This window comes from Antedon bifida, chromosome 4 (assembly GCF_963402885.1).
Source record: "Antedon bifida chromosome 4, ecAntBifi1.1, whole genome shotgun sequence".
NCBI classification, from domain to species: domain Eukaryota; kingdom Metazoa; phylum Echinodermata; class Crinoidea; order Comatulida; family Antedonidae; genus Antedon; species Antedon bifida.
Window position 1 is genome coordinate 30,420,443 of NC_136229.1, and position 12,727 is coordinate 30,433,169.

Below are 12,727 nucleotides of genomic sequence, written 5' to 3' on the forward strand. Positions count from 1 at the left end.
TATACTATAATAATTTAATCAATCGACTGCTAAAAACAGCTTCATTTCACAACATAGAGATGCACCGAAAAGTTATACAAAAAAACAGGTGTAACTAGCCTAATACTACTACTTATACCAATAATTAGCAATATCCACATAAACTTACAACTATATATTTTTAATTATTGCTTAATCAGTAACAAATCTTGTCTTCTTATCACCAGATTGTGTTGAAAACATTTATCTAAACAGTAATGATGCTATCAACATTACTTCTCCAAATTACCCTGACAACTACGATAACAACCACAACTGCGAATGGATCGTAGAAAGTCCGCCAAATACTGGAATTCTACTCACGTTTTATGATATAGAGCTAGAAAACTGTTGTGACTTTTTGATTATAACTTATGTTGATGTCAGTGGTGATACTTTATTGACAGAATGGAATAGTAACAACTCTATTCTGGTTACAACACACTTGAATGTAACTTTTCAAACCGACTTGTCAGTTGTTAACAGAGGGTTTGCTCTAGGACTTAAGGTTATTGACATAGGTATGTTGACATTTTAAGTATTTTGCATAATGTGTTTACAGAACGTTAGGAATAACTTTTAATTATGTTAAAATAAATTCAAGACAATATTTATTTCAAACAAACTACATATATACGGAAATTAATATTTAAAATATTTGTGAGAAAAGAAAGGCAGGTAATGATTTTAAATAAAGAACAAGCTCGTTTTTTTTTAAATTTCTAAACGTAAATATCCTAAACCGGGACATACAATTATAGTGTTACTTCTTAAAAATCGTGAACATTAATACATATTTCCAATAAATAGAAACGTAAATGATTCTATAAATCAAGATATTAACTATTAGCTTATTTCTAACATAAGTTTTTCTCGATTCAACAGGTTGTTTTGAAAGCATTTATTTAACCACAAGCGAGGTTGTAAACATAACTTCTCCAAATTATCCCTTGAACCACGGTGATAACCACAACTGCGAATGGATTGTGGATAGTCCACAGAATACAGGAATTCTACTTACGTTTTATGACATAGACCTAGAGAGATGCTGTGACTTTTTGACAATCACTTATGTTGATGTCATCGATAACATCGAAGTGACGGAAATGTTCACTGGAAGAAGTATTAACACGACGATTCTAGCTAAAGAAAACTTGAATATAAGATTTTATACAGATTTTTCAATTGTGCATAGAGGGTTTGCTCTAGGACTTAAAGTCATTAAACTATTAGGTTAGTACTCTATACTTTTTTTGCACAGTGTAACAATTAAAGTTATTGTTTTTTTGTAGACGAAAATAGGGGAACAATCAAAGAGAATATATTATTGAAAATCAGATATAATGGTAATACGATAATCTAAATAAGTTAAAGAGGAAAGTAAACATATTGTGATTACATTGCTAGAAATGCGACTGAATATTTTAGGAATATACTATAACAATTTAATCAGTCGACTGTCAATTCATTTCACAACATATAGATGCACCGAGAAGAAGAAAACCAGGTATAACTAGCCTAATACTACTACCATTAATAAGCAATATCCAAATAAACTTACAACTATATATTATTTTGTGTCGTTCAATTATTATTTAATCAGTAAAAAATCTTGTCTTCTTACCTCACCAGATTGTGTTGAAAACATTTATCTAAACAGTAATGATGTTATCAACATAACTTCTCCAAATTACCCCGATAACTACGATAACAACCACAACTGTGAATGGATTGTGGAAAGTCCGCAAAATACTGGAATTCTACTCACGTTTTATGACTTAGAGCTGGAAAACTGTTGCGACTTTTTGATTATAACTTATGTTGACGTCAATGGCGATACATTACTTATAGAGTGGACTAGTAACAACTCTATTCTGGTTACAACACACGTGAATATAACTTTTCAAACTGATTTTTCAGTTGTTAACAGAGGATTTGCTCTGGGACTGAATGTTATTGACATAGGTATGTTAACTCCTCCAATGAGGAGGTTGTATTTAATGTTTTCAAGGTAAATAAAAAAAAAGACAATAATTATTGTATTTAAAACAAATTATAGGTATATATTTTTTATTTAAAGTCTTTACAAGTTGTAGTTTTTTTTTTTATAGAAAACTGTATGTCTAATTATTCCATTATATTACACATCAAGCAATTTAATATTTCAGAAGCCGAAACAAAAACTTGGGAAATAACATCTGTGCTAAATGAGATAGTCTCGTGGTCAAGAAGTTATGATGCAAAAAGTGTAACAACCAATCAAATTACAATGCTAGAAACAGAAATAACAACTCAGAAAGCAACCACAATTTTTGATGACATATTATTGAGCAGTTCGGATGACAATTTTGATGTAATTGGGAAAACTACAACTCCAGAAACAGAAAGAATAACGCTGGAAACAACATATATGTCAGATGATCCAACATTGTCATCGAGTAGTAATGATATAATACATGTAACAACTGAGCAAAGTTCAATTCAAGAAACAGAAATATCAACTTTATTGGATGACATTGCCTCATGGCCGAGTAATGACGACGAGAAATATAAAACAACTACAATTCCAGAAACAGAAGGAACAACTGAAGTCTCAACTAACAAGTTAGATAAAACAATCGAGCAAACTATAATACCAAAAACAGAAACAACTTTGGAAACAACATACATATCTGATGACCTAACGTCGTGGTCGAGTAGTTATGATATAACCTATTTAACAACCGAGAAAACTACAATTCCAGAAACAGAATTAAGATCTCATGAAACAACAGTCATGCTTGATGAAATAGACTTGAGTAGCGTTGATGGAAAAACAGAAAGTATTACAAATCTAGATACAACAGGAACTAAACAAGCTGCTACAACAGCCATATTGGATGAAACAGCTTCAATTTCAGAAACAAACGACATAACTATAGCCACAACGGTTATGTTGAATGACATATACTCGGGTAGTGATGACGGAATATATACAACAACTGGGCTGCCTACAACTCCAGAAAAAGAAACAACAACTTTGTTGGATGACATAGTCTCGCAGTCGAATAGTGTTGATATACAAAGTATAACGACCGACCAAATACTAGAAACAGTAAGACAAAGTCAGGAACCAACCACTGTTTCGGATGACATGGCATCGAGCAGTTCTTATGAACAAAATGAAGAAACTGTAACTCAAGAGACAACAACCATGATGGATGAGATAGACACAAGTAGCGTTGATGAAATAAGTGAAGGAACTCGACAAACTACAATTTCAGGAACAAATGAAACTATAAGTATAGCTACAACGAATATGATGGATGACATATACTCGAGAAGTGATGAAGGAAATGATAAAATAACTGGGATAGTTACAATTCCAGAAACAGAAAGATCAACAATTTTGGACGACATAGCCTCGCCCTCGAGTACTAATGATCTACCAAGTGTAACGATTAAGCAAATTATAATACTAGAAACAGAAAGGACAACTCTGGAAGCAACTACTGTTTTAGATGAAATATCATCGAGCAGTTCTTATGAAAACATTGAGCAAACTACAATAATTTCAGAAAAAGAAAGAACAACCAAAACGTCAACGGCTAACTTGGATGGAACTACAGAGCAAACTATAATACCAAAATCAGAAAAAACAACTTCGGAAACAACATTAACGTCGGATGACCTCACATCGTTGTCGAGTAGTTATGATATAAACTATTTAACAACTGAGCGAACTACAATTCCAGAAACAGAAGAAACAACTATAGCTACAACGGCTACAATTCTTGAAAGAGCGAGAACAAGTCAAGCTACAACAGTTTTTCAGGATGAAACAGATGTGATGTCGAGTAGTTATGATTGGAATAGTCTAACAAATGAGCAAACAATAACAACAGAACGGTCAACTCGGGAAACAACAAATACGAGGTCGAGTATTTATACTAATAAAGGTCTAACAACTGAAACATTTGGTGACGACTTGGTGACCACAACAAGTCAACGTGATGATGGATTTACATTAGAACATACTGTAAATGGTCGGACTACGTTTAAATCAACACAGCAGACAGACATTAGTTCCGAAGAGTCAAATACCAATGAACCTAGTGCAGCCACGAAAAAAGCTACTAAAACAGAGCTGGAGTCAACCACTTTTGCTAGTAAGCTAACAATTTTTATTAAAATAATTATAAATGGGTCCATTATTTAAAGCAAAACAATGAAAATGCTGTGGATATAAGTAGCTGGATCTCGAAACAACAACGAGCATTAGGAATTAAAATATTATTCTTTTCCATTCATATCTTACAGGTGATAATTACATAGAAGCCGTTTCATTGGTTTTGAATGGTCAGCAGGTATGAAAAAAACATACAATTAGATATCGTAGATTCCTTTTAGCAGCTACACAAAGTAACTTAGCTAGATATCTTATCAATTTATTAGTTACATTCTTGACCTACTGATTATATATCTAACGATTCTATACAGTAAATATAATTACAAAATACAGTGAACAATTTTTATTATTAAAATGTATTTGCAATATTATAGGAACAGTGGACCACCGCCAAAGAAATATTTCGCTTCATTACTTCGAATGCCGTAAATACCTTCTGTTATTTAAATGCTGCCCTTTGCTGTGTATGGACAGAATCTTATGCGTGAGTTATTTACATCCTATCGATCGTGGGTAAATAAAATATAAATGCATATTGGGCAAGTGTCTCTAATAATAATACCACATAAACTTGATATATTAATACATCACTATTACAAGACAAAACAGTGAATCAGATAAGTTAAATAATTCATTAAAAATAGATATATAAAAATTAATAATGAATGCGAACATAAAAATCTAAATCTAATTATTAAATTTATATTTCGTTTGTTCTCTAATGAATATTATTCCATATTGTCTTCATCGTTAAAAATGTCTTTAATATGAAAAGCATTTTAAATTAATTATGACACCTCATAATGCTTTAAAAAATAAGTAGTAAGTAAAATATAAGATCACTTATTGTTATTTTATTATAATAATTATTATGTACGGACAAGAATATACACAGGTGTGTTATATAATTAAGAACATAAAAACATGTTATGCCACAAAAACGAAAAAAGATCGCACGATGGGTGGAATGACGTAATTATGAATCTTCATCTGATTTTAATATTAGGTAAGAAAATGTATTGTATAGGTATGAGAAGAGAAAAGTTACTTATAACATTCATCTAAAAATAGAACCATTATTTAACATATAACTTACGTTTTTTTCTAATTAGAGAGAATATATTAATTGGAAATATTACAACGCAAGAGAATATAAAACTGATTGAGGATACCAATAATAACCAGATTAACATAGTTCTGTCGGTTAAATACAAAGACTATTTTGAAACATGTTATCAGAACAATACTGAAAGACGTAAGAGAGATGTTGAGCAACAAAAAAAGCTATTGCTCAGACATATTGTCCGCAGAAATACCAATACAAATGGTAAGATAAGACATTATAATATTGTAAACGTAAATACCTAGTTGGTTTGAGAAAGTGTATATAAAAGGACACAAGATTCATAATAATGTAGGAAGTCAAAATTATATAAAGTACCAAATTGTGTGAGAAACATAAAAACGAATCTGTGTAAAAACTATAAGATTGATAAACATACATCATTTAACTATAGAATAGCCACTTTTGTAAAATGAAAATTGTGAAATGCCTAAAATGACTAATAATAATTATAGATATTGATTTCGAGCATTTTAAATTTGCATGCGTGCGCGTGTAATTGTTTGTGAAATACGCCATTTTACTTCACAGAAAATTGTTCCCTGATATGAATTATATTTATTACGTTTCAATTTTGTAAATTACAATTATAGAATTTAATAAAATCGCGCAAAGTTGAAATAGTTGCGCAACTATAATGTCATACTGAAGTCAGATGCACAACTTCATGAAACTGTCTATAGGCCTAATGTTGATCAAATTACGAAATGGTCTGTATAAAGGTTTTTAGAGAAACATCACCGAAAAAAATGAAGAGAATTATGAAGAAAATCCTTACATTGTTGTAATTATTTCAGAATACATTCCATCTGAAGTTGTAAAAACTTCAATTGAACAAGAAAAGGAGAGCATTGAGGCTGCTATTCAGATGGAAATCGCAGATGTTTCTCTCTATTCAAATGGGGAAAAACAAACCACTGATGATGATAAAAACCAATACATTGTGTTTGTAGTTATTGGAATATGTTGCCTTGCAGTTGCAGTTGTAATTGTTTTTGCAGTATACAAATTGTAAGTTTGTGTTTATTATAATTATGCTTTTAATTTAATCATAATTTATTTGTATAGTAATGTTTGCCGGGGAATATTGTTCTATCTATTTATGAGCAAATTAGTTTCAATAACTGAATATGTAATCTAAATAATTATAAATTTAGATGATTGACATTTTATTTTTGAAATAAAAAATAAATAGCATTAGTGATGTAGTTTTTATAAAAATTTGTATTGTTATATTTTTTGTTAAAATGAACAAGGTATAACCGACCAGGCCAAATAAAATACCCGGACAACAATATACTTCCTTCTACTGTATCAGTCGATGTTGATGGATCAAGTTCACATTCATCAGGTAGGCAACCAAAATCTAACGAAATACAGTAGTAATTGTTTCCTTGTGAGTGCTGTTGTAGGGTTACCCAAACAAAAAGCCTGTTTTCATGTCGACGTAACGTTATGGCTAGTTGAATTGATAGGATTCAATTATTTTACAGGATAAGGGGGTAAAAATCAACGTTAAAAATTGTTGAAATTATTTGATTGGTCAGTTTTTCAACTCGGTTGAACTTCAACGATTGTAGATTTCAACGATTTTTAACGTTGATTTTTACCCCATTTTCCTTTTAAATCGTTGAATCCTGTCAATTCAACGCAACTCAACGCAACAACTCGTCGTAACGTTACGTCGACAGGAAAACAGGCTTAACAATATAAAGAAAAGAGGGTTCGGTGTTGATTTGAAGTTAAGCTGGATGTTATCAACATAAACTTAGTGAAAGAAGTAAAAGAACGTAAAGCTAGGCTTCTGACTACATGCAGCAGTTATCATAACCATAATACATTGTTTCTTTTTTGTTAACAGGCTCCTTAAATCGTGTGTTCACCGCGTCCAGCTTGCAAGAAGAAAGTCGACCAGCTTCAAGAAATGCATGGCAATAAAGTTCTGTCAATTTTTATTTTAAAATGGCCGCAGAATTGTGTGGTTCGTGAAAATGTAACATTGTAATTATTGTGTCCTCTTCCGGGGCTGCTAATTGGTTGTTAAGAGTAAGTACGTAAAATTGGAAGATAGTTGAGCTTAAATCTGCAAAGATAGCAGACAAATTATAATTACACTAGCTAAATCAATAAAATAACCTTTGTTGTATTAGACATAACTGAAATAACCAAACACAGTGCTAGGTGTGCTATTATGATTGTACAAGGAATAGAAAAGTATGTAATGTAAGCCATTCATTTTGTTGTTGTTAAGTAACGTGTTGGGCAAATTGTTTTCTTTCACATAACTGGTAAGTGGTCTAATTAAAAAGAATAAAAACATAAATTATTAAAAAGTTATAGAAAAGTGAATAACAGTAAATTTTAATAAAATAAATGTGGAAGAAGCAGATGGTAAGTTATATTAAAACAATGAGTAGTGTAATTATTGTTAGAACACAATAAATTAAAACCGAACATATTATTCAAAGAGGTAAAATCTCATTATTTAAATGTCTGGTAAAAATCTGCATACAAAACGGTAGATGATATTTACCAGCAATTTTTTCAACTTTTTCAAACAAACAAAATGTTCTAATTGAATACTTTTCATTAAGTGACACAACACAACGACATGAAAGGTGGAATTGACGAATGGAAAAAATATACAGCGTACGTAAATAACACATGTTTTATAATAATACATTTGTGTATTGTATACAATACACACATTTATAACATTATATATAAACAATGTTGTATTACTCCAAAAACCCAAGTGAAGCAGAAGGTAGAACAATTATCGACTGGCGTGAAATTTGCTCAATATATTATATCATACCTATCAACAACCAACATTATGCAAAACAAGTCGCGTGCTCTCAGAAAAAAATGAACTTTCAAAAAGTAATGTACTTTAAAACTTTTCTGTACATCAAAACAGTTCAAAAAGTACAGAAAAGCGATAAAACGCATAGTGATACCGGACCGACAGACAGACCGACATACCGACCGACCGACATAGTGAACTATAGAGTAGAGTAGATAATAGAATGTATTTATTTTTATTGACTGTCATATTTTTTCTTTCAAAACCTGTTTCCTCTATTTTTCGGGCAAAACAATGGTGACGTTTTTAATTTTGCAATAACAAGTGATTATGTTATCTGAGTCAGAATCTAATAAAATAAATAAATAAAATATTAAAATATTTTAAATATATCCAAATGTTGGGTAATCAAGGTCTCTTCGATCTTGCCTCCCCTTGCGTTTTTACTTCCTCACAGAAATGAATACAGCGTTGGAGCTGCGTGTCACTTGGGACAAATAGTTGGCACTGGAGAGGCGGATACCTATTGTTTCTTTTTATTATTGTAGGCCTACAGAAGGGTTACAGGAAGTTATGTACTTCTCAGTGAGGGATATTATCGCTAGGAGACAAAAAACGGTAACATTAATATGAGGTAATATCATTATTAAATTATAGTTATAAACTCCCCATGTGTTACATACACAAACAGTATAGTATGTATTAGCGTTGTGCGCACACCAACCAACTGTATTATTTTATTTCACACGAAAATCGAGTTCAAGATAATACTTGTTTTTTCTTGGACCATTTTTCTTGGATTTTTTTGTATCAATATGAACTTAATTGTACTTTTGAAGTTTACTTGGATGTTACCAGTATCTGTTTTTGCAAATGGTACAGTAGTTTTTTTATTATTGTTTGTGCGATTTAGCGTGCGATTAAACAAAGGGTTTGTGGTAAAAACTAAAAGTCGACACGTTTGGTGCACATTGATACTAAACATGTGCATATTTACAAAATTAGGTGAAAAACAGTAGGTATAAAACTTCGTCGAAATCTCCGTAGCATATTGTTATAGAGTATAAATATAAATTAAAACAGTAGCTCACTATAATTTTGTTTTAAAGAAACAGTCCTTTTTACATGTTTTATTGTTCATTACAGAACATATTAGACTTGTCGGTGGCAGACATAGCAACGAGGGACGAGTTGAAGTCAACGATGGATGGGAATGGGGTACGATATGTGATGACGGTTGGGACATATACGATGCTCAAGTTGTTTGTCGACAATTAAGTTTAGGAAACGCCTTAGCTGCACCAACAAGAGCTCACTTTGGTCCGGGATCTGGTCCGATTATGTATGATGATGTTGGGTGTTCAGGATATGAAACCGATATTACAAGCTGCCCCAATATCGGACTTAGGGTACACAACTGCGGACATAGTGAAGACGCTAGTGTTATTTGTTCTGGTGGAGGTAACGTACTGTGAGCAATTTAATACCATAGCCTAAAAATGTAGAAAAACATTTTTAAATTACACGCAATTTTAAAGAAACAGAAAAATAAAACCCAACATGCATTGCGTCATCGTCGGAAAGAGTCATCATAGCCACTTTATTGAAGTATTTATTATCTATTTCTACTAATAACACTAACAGCCATTATATTAACATTATTTTACTAGCATTATGCAATGTTTGATTTTAATATGTAGATGCAACAGAAACTCAAACTGAGGCTACCCTTACGACAGCAATTGGTAAGTGTCAATTTAACACCCTTTACAACGTATAACGTTTTTAAAACGATGACACGATTTTTTTGCTTTAGATATCTACACGTAGCTGTCAGATAATATTAAAGGCCTGCTAATGTAGAATAAAACAGGAAGTTCGCCGAATGTAACGTGTAATTGCCGTTGTGGGACATTTTAGCCCTTAGAGACTTTTATTTCAATAATAAAAAACATATAGAATACTATATAAGTATGCCATGAAGATATTTAAAAAATTTAATCAAATTGTTTTACTTTGCAGATGCAATAGAACTAACAACCATGGCTAACATCCTGGCAGCGATAGATGGTTAGTTAATTTTTAAATAAATAACATTAGGTTTTTAAATATATAATAGATTATCTATACCATAGAAAGCTATAAATATATAATAGTGTTTAAACATTAGGAATTAAACAATATTATTGTTGACAGAGTTCTGTTTTTCAAATAAATCTTTCTAATCTCTAAAACGTCTTCGAACGCGAAAACATTTTCAAATTGCTTTGATCGAACTGAAACTTGGAGGAAATAATCCTGAGGATACGGTTAGTATGAATCTGATGGTTATGCGATGTCAAAGGTCAAGGTAACATTTAAAAAATGCTCCGATCGAGCTGAAACTCTTGATCAATAGTATAATCATGAAGTATTAAAAGCGTAGGGTCAAATGCCACACAATTCATATGAATAGGTTTATGTTCTTTGAACATAGTGTCTCTAGTTATACTTAGGCCTAAATATTATTTTATTTATATTATGAATCAATATATAACATAAAAAATAACATAATAAATAATTATACGTGTGTTTTAAATGTCTACATAAATTCAGCGATGTTTGATAATTAACCCTTTGAAGACGCGAGGTTTACCCCCAGTGACTGAGGCTAAGGTATTTTTAATAGGTTTAGAAAAAAATGCAAAATACATTTTTATGACTGTAACTTTCTGCAATTGTTGGTTTTATTGTTATGTGAAATGGTTTGGTCTTCCAAAAAATTTCATTTTCAAAAAGTGCAATTCAATGACCCCAAAAATACCCCATACACGGGCCCCACGTCCTCAAAGGGTTACAGTGTTTGTAAGTAATAATGCTTTAACCTATTAAACAATGTTATTATTTTAGGGAACATGTTCGGCGAAGAGGAAGAAATAATAACTACTGTCCAGATGAAAACAACATATTATGACGAAGAACAAGCCACACCCGGTGACGAAGAACAAGCCACACCCGGTGACGAAGAACAAGCCACACTCGGTGACGAAGAACAAGCCACACCCGGTAACGAAGAACAAGCCACACCCGGTGACATTAAACAATGGTCATCGACTGAAAAACAAAGGTCACCCAGTGACCTTCTGAACTCATACACTCTATTCGTGGTCATTGGGATTTGTTCTTTTACCGTAATGTGTGTTTTGTTCGTTTTGGGATTATACAAATGGTTAGTATAGCACAAATGTATTATAGTTAATATTATTCATTAGAGAGACAAGGAATATCTATTATCTTCCAACTGTTTATAAACCTATCATAATGTCGTATTTTGTCGATGTTTTAAGATTATAGATACTATGTAGTGTTTTGAAGTACAGTGCAAAATGCCTGATACCAATATTTTCACGAAAAAACAACCCAGTGAGAGCATTTTGTTATTATATGTCGCATACTCGGTAATAAACTGAATATTTTTGAAAAAAAAAATAAACGTATAAATAAACATTTAAAAAAACACTATTTATTGCTTTGCTGATGAACAACACTAAAATGTATATAGGAAATGTCATTTCTTTGTAACTTTTATTTAATTTATGTTGTGTTTAACTGTTTTATGTTTTTATGTAAAAGGTCCTGCGAAAACAGAATTGCAAACTTCTTTATGCAGGACCATTGCCATCAATATTATATACTGAAATTGTAATTATAAACGATGACTAAATAAATGTGAATTTAAATGAATTTCAGGATAATAAAACTTTCAATTTCACTTGTCAGCTTAATAATGATCTAATGTGAATACACAATAAAATGTATTAACTATTTTATACTAATTAAGGAATCATCGACCAGGACAAATAGAAAACATTAACACGAATGTCAGCTCCATTTCATGTTCTCATCCTACTGAATCAACATTGAAAGTAACTACATCAGGTAAGCATTTATGCTATATTTTAACACACCTGCTTTTATTCTTTTCCATTTTTTCCATGGATGTGACATGATTATAAACAATTACAGGGAAGAGTGAATTTCGCTCTTCTCTGACAATAAAATTGAAAACGGCACTCGATCAGAACTAAGATTTTTGGAGAGCAAATAATATATACTAATTTAGACAAAAAAAAGAATTTAAATACCTAAAGTACACGAAAAAAAACCCACAATCCTTCAGTCAAATGACAGGAATTTGTTTAGAAATTAGCAATTTACTAACAATTTCTAGACACCACAAGTTGGACTACTGTATTTATTTCATTCATTTGAACTATGTACATAGATTATTGTTGGTATTGTACTCCATATACCAAGGAGACAATACTTAAAACTATGTGATATCAGTTAAACTTTTTATTTTTAAATTGAGTTACAATAAAAAAAAGGCTCAGCACTAGTTTATTAACTTTAAAATAAAGCTAGTTAGTGAAGTTAGTGACCAAAAAGAGATGTTTTATTGAAATATACTCTGTAACAATTATAATTTTAGTAATACTTTTTTATTTACAGATGACATGGCCGAGACTACAATTTTGAAAGGAACAGCTATTTTAAAAGTCGCGTGGTAATAAAGCTAATTTCACATCGCGCCCAGTTTCGGTGCGGCGCCCTGAGAACAAACTCGCGAGCG

At 31.4% G+C, this 12,727-nt stretch overlaps 2 protein-coding genes across 2 annotated transcripts; both read left to right on the plus strand.

Annotated features, from left to right (window-relative positions):
* Window positions 1–1,012: 1,012 nt before the first annotated feature.
* LOC144841537 (uncharacterized) lies at window positions 1,013–7,711 on the plus strand. Its single transcript, XM_078697916.1, has 9 exons — window positions 1,013–1,251; window positions 1,651–1,983; window positions 2,187–4,166; window positions 4,318–4,364; window positions 4,561–4,670; window positions 5,299–5,513; window positions 6,107–6,320; window positions 6,566–6,660; window positions 7,171–7,711. Exons 1-9 carry the CDS (start codon window positions 1,125–1,127, stop codon window positions 7,245–7,247), a joined length of 3,198 nt encoding a protein of 1,065 aa, XP_078554042.1. The 5' UTR covers window positions 1,013–1,124; the 3' UTR covers window positions 7,248–7,711.
* Window positions 7,712–11,030: 3,319 nt separating this feature from the next.
* LOC144841574 (uncharacterized) lies at window positions 11,031–12,727 on the plus strand. The gene is made up of 3 exons (XM_078697989.1): window positions 11,031–11,323; window positions 11,936–12,033; window positions 12,607–12,727. Exons 1-3 carry the CDS (start codon window positions 11,049–11,051, stop codon window positions 12,663–12,665), a joined length of 432 nt encoding a protein of 143 aa, XP_078554115.1. The 5' UTR covers window positions 11,031–11,048; the 3' UTR covers window positions 12,666–12,727.

What these genes read in the sequence shown, in the direction of transcription:
- LOC144841537 (XM_078697916.1), top strand. Translation starts at nt 1,125, where the DNA reads ATGTTCACTGGAAGAAGTATTAACACGACGATTCTAGCTAAAGAAAAC. An exon ending in TAAAGTCATTAAACTATTAG is followed by an intron (nt 1,252 to 1,650) that starts GTTAGTACTCTA and finishes TTACCTCACCAG; the next exon opens with ATTGTGTTGAAAACATTTAT. An exon ending in ATCAAGTTCACATTCATCAG is followed by an intron (nt 6,661 to 7,170) that starts GTAGGCAACCAA and finishes TTTTGTTAACAG; the next exon opens with GCTCCTTAAATCGTGTGTTC.
- LOC144841574 (XM_078697989.1), top strand. Translation starts at nt 11,049, where the DNA reads ATGAAAACAACATATTATGACGAAGAACAAGCCACACCCGGTGACGAA. An exon ending in GTTTTGGGATTATACAAATG is followed by an intron (nt 11,324 to 11,935) that starts GTTAGTATAGCA and finishes ATACTAATTAAG; the next exon opens with GAATCATCGACCAGGACAAA. An exon ending in ATTGAAAGTAACTACATCAG is followed by an intron (nt 12,034 to 12,606) that starts GTAAGCATTTAT and finishes TTTTATTTACAG; the next exon opens with ATGACATGGCCGAGACTACA.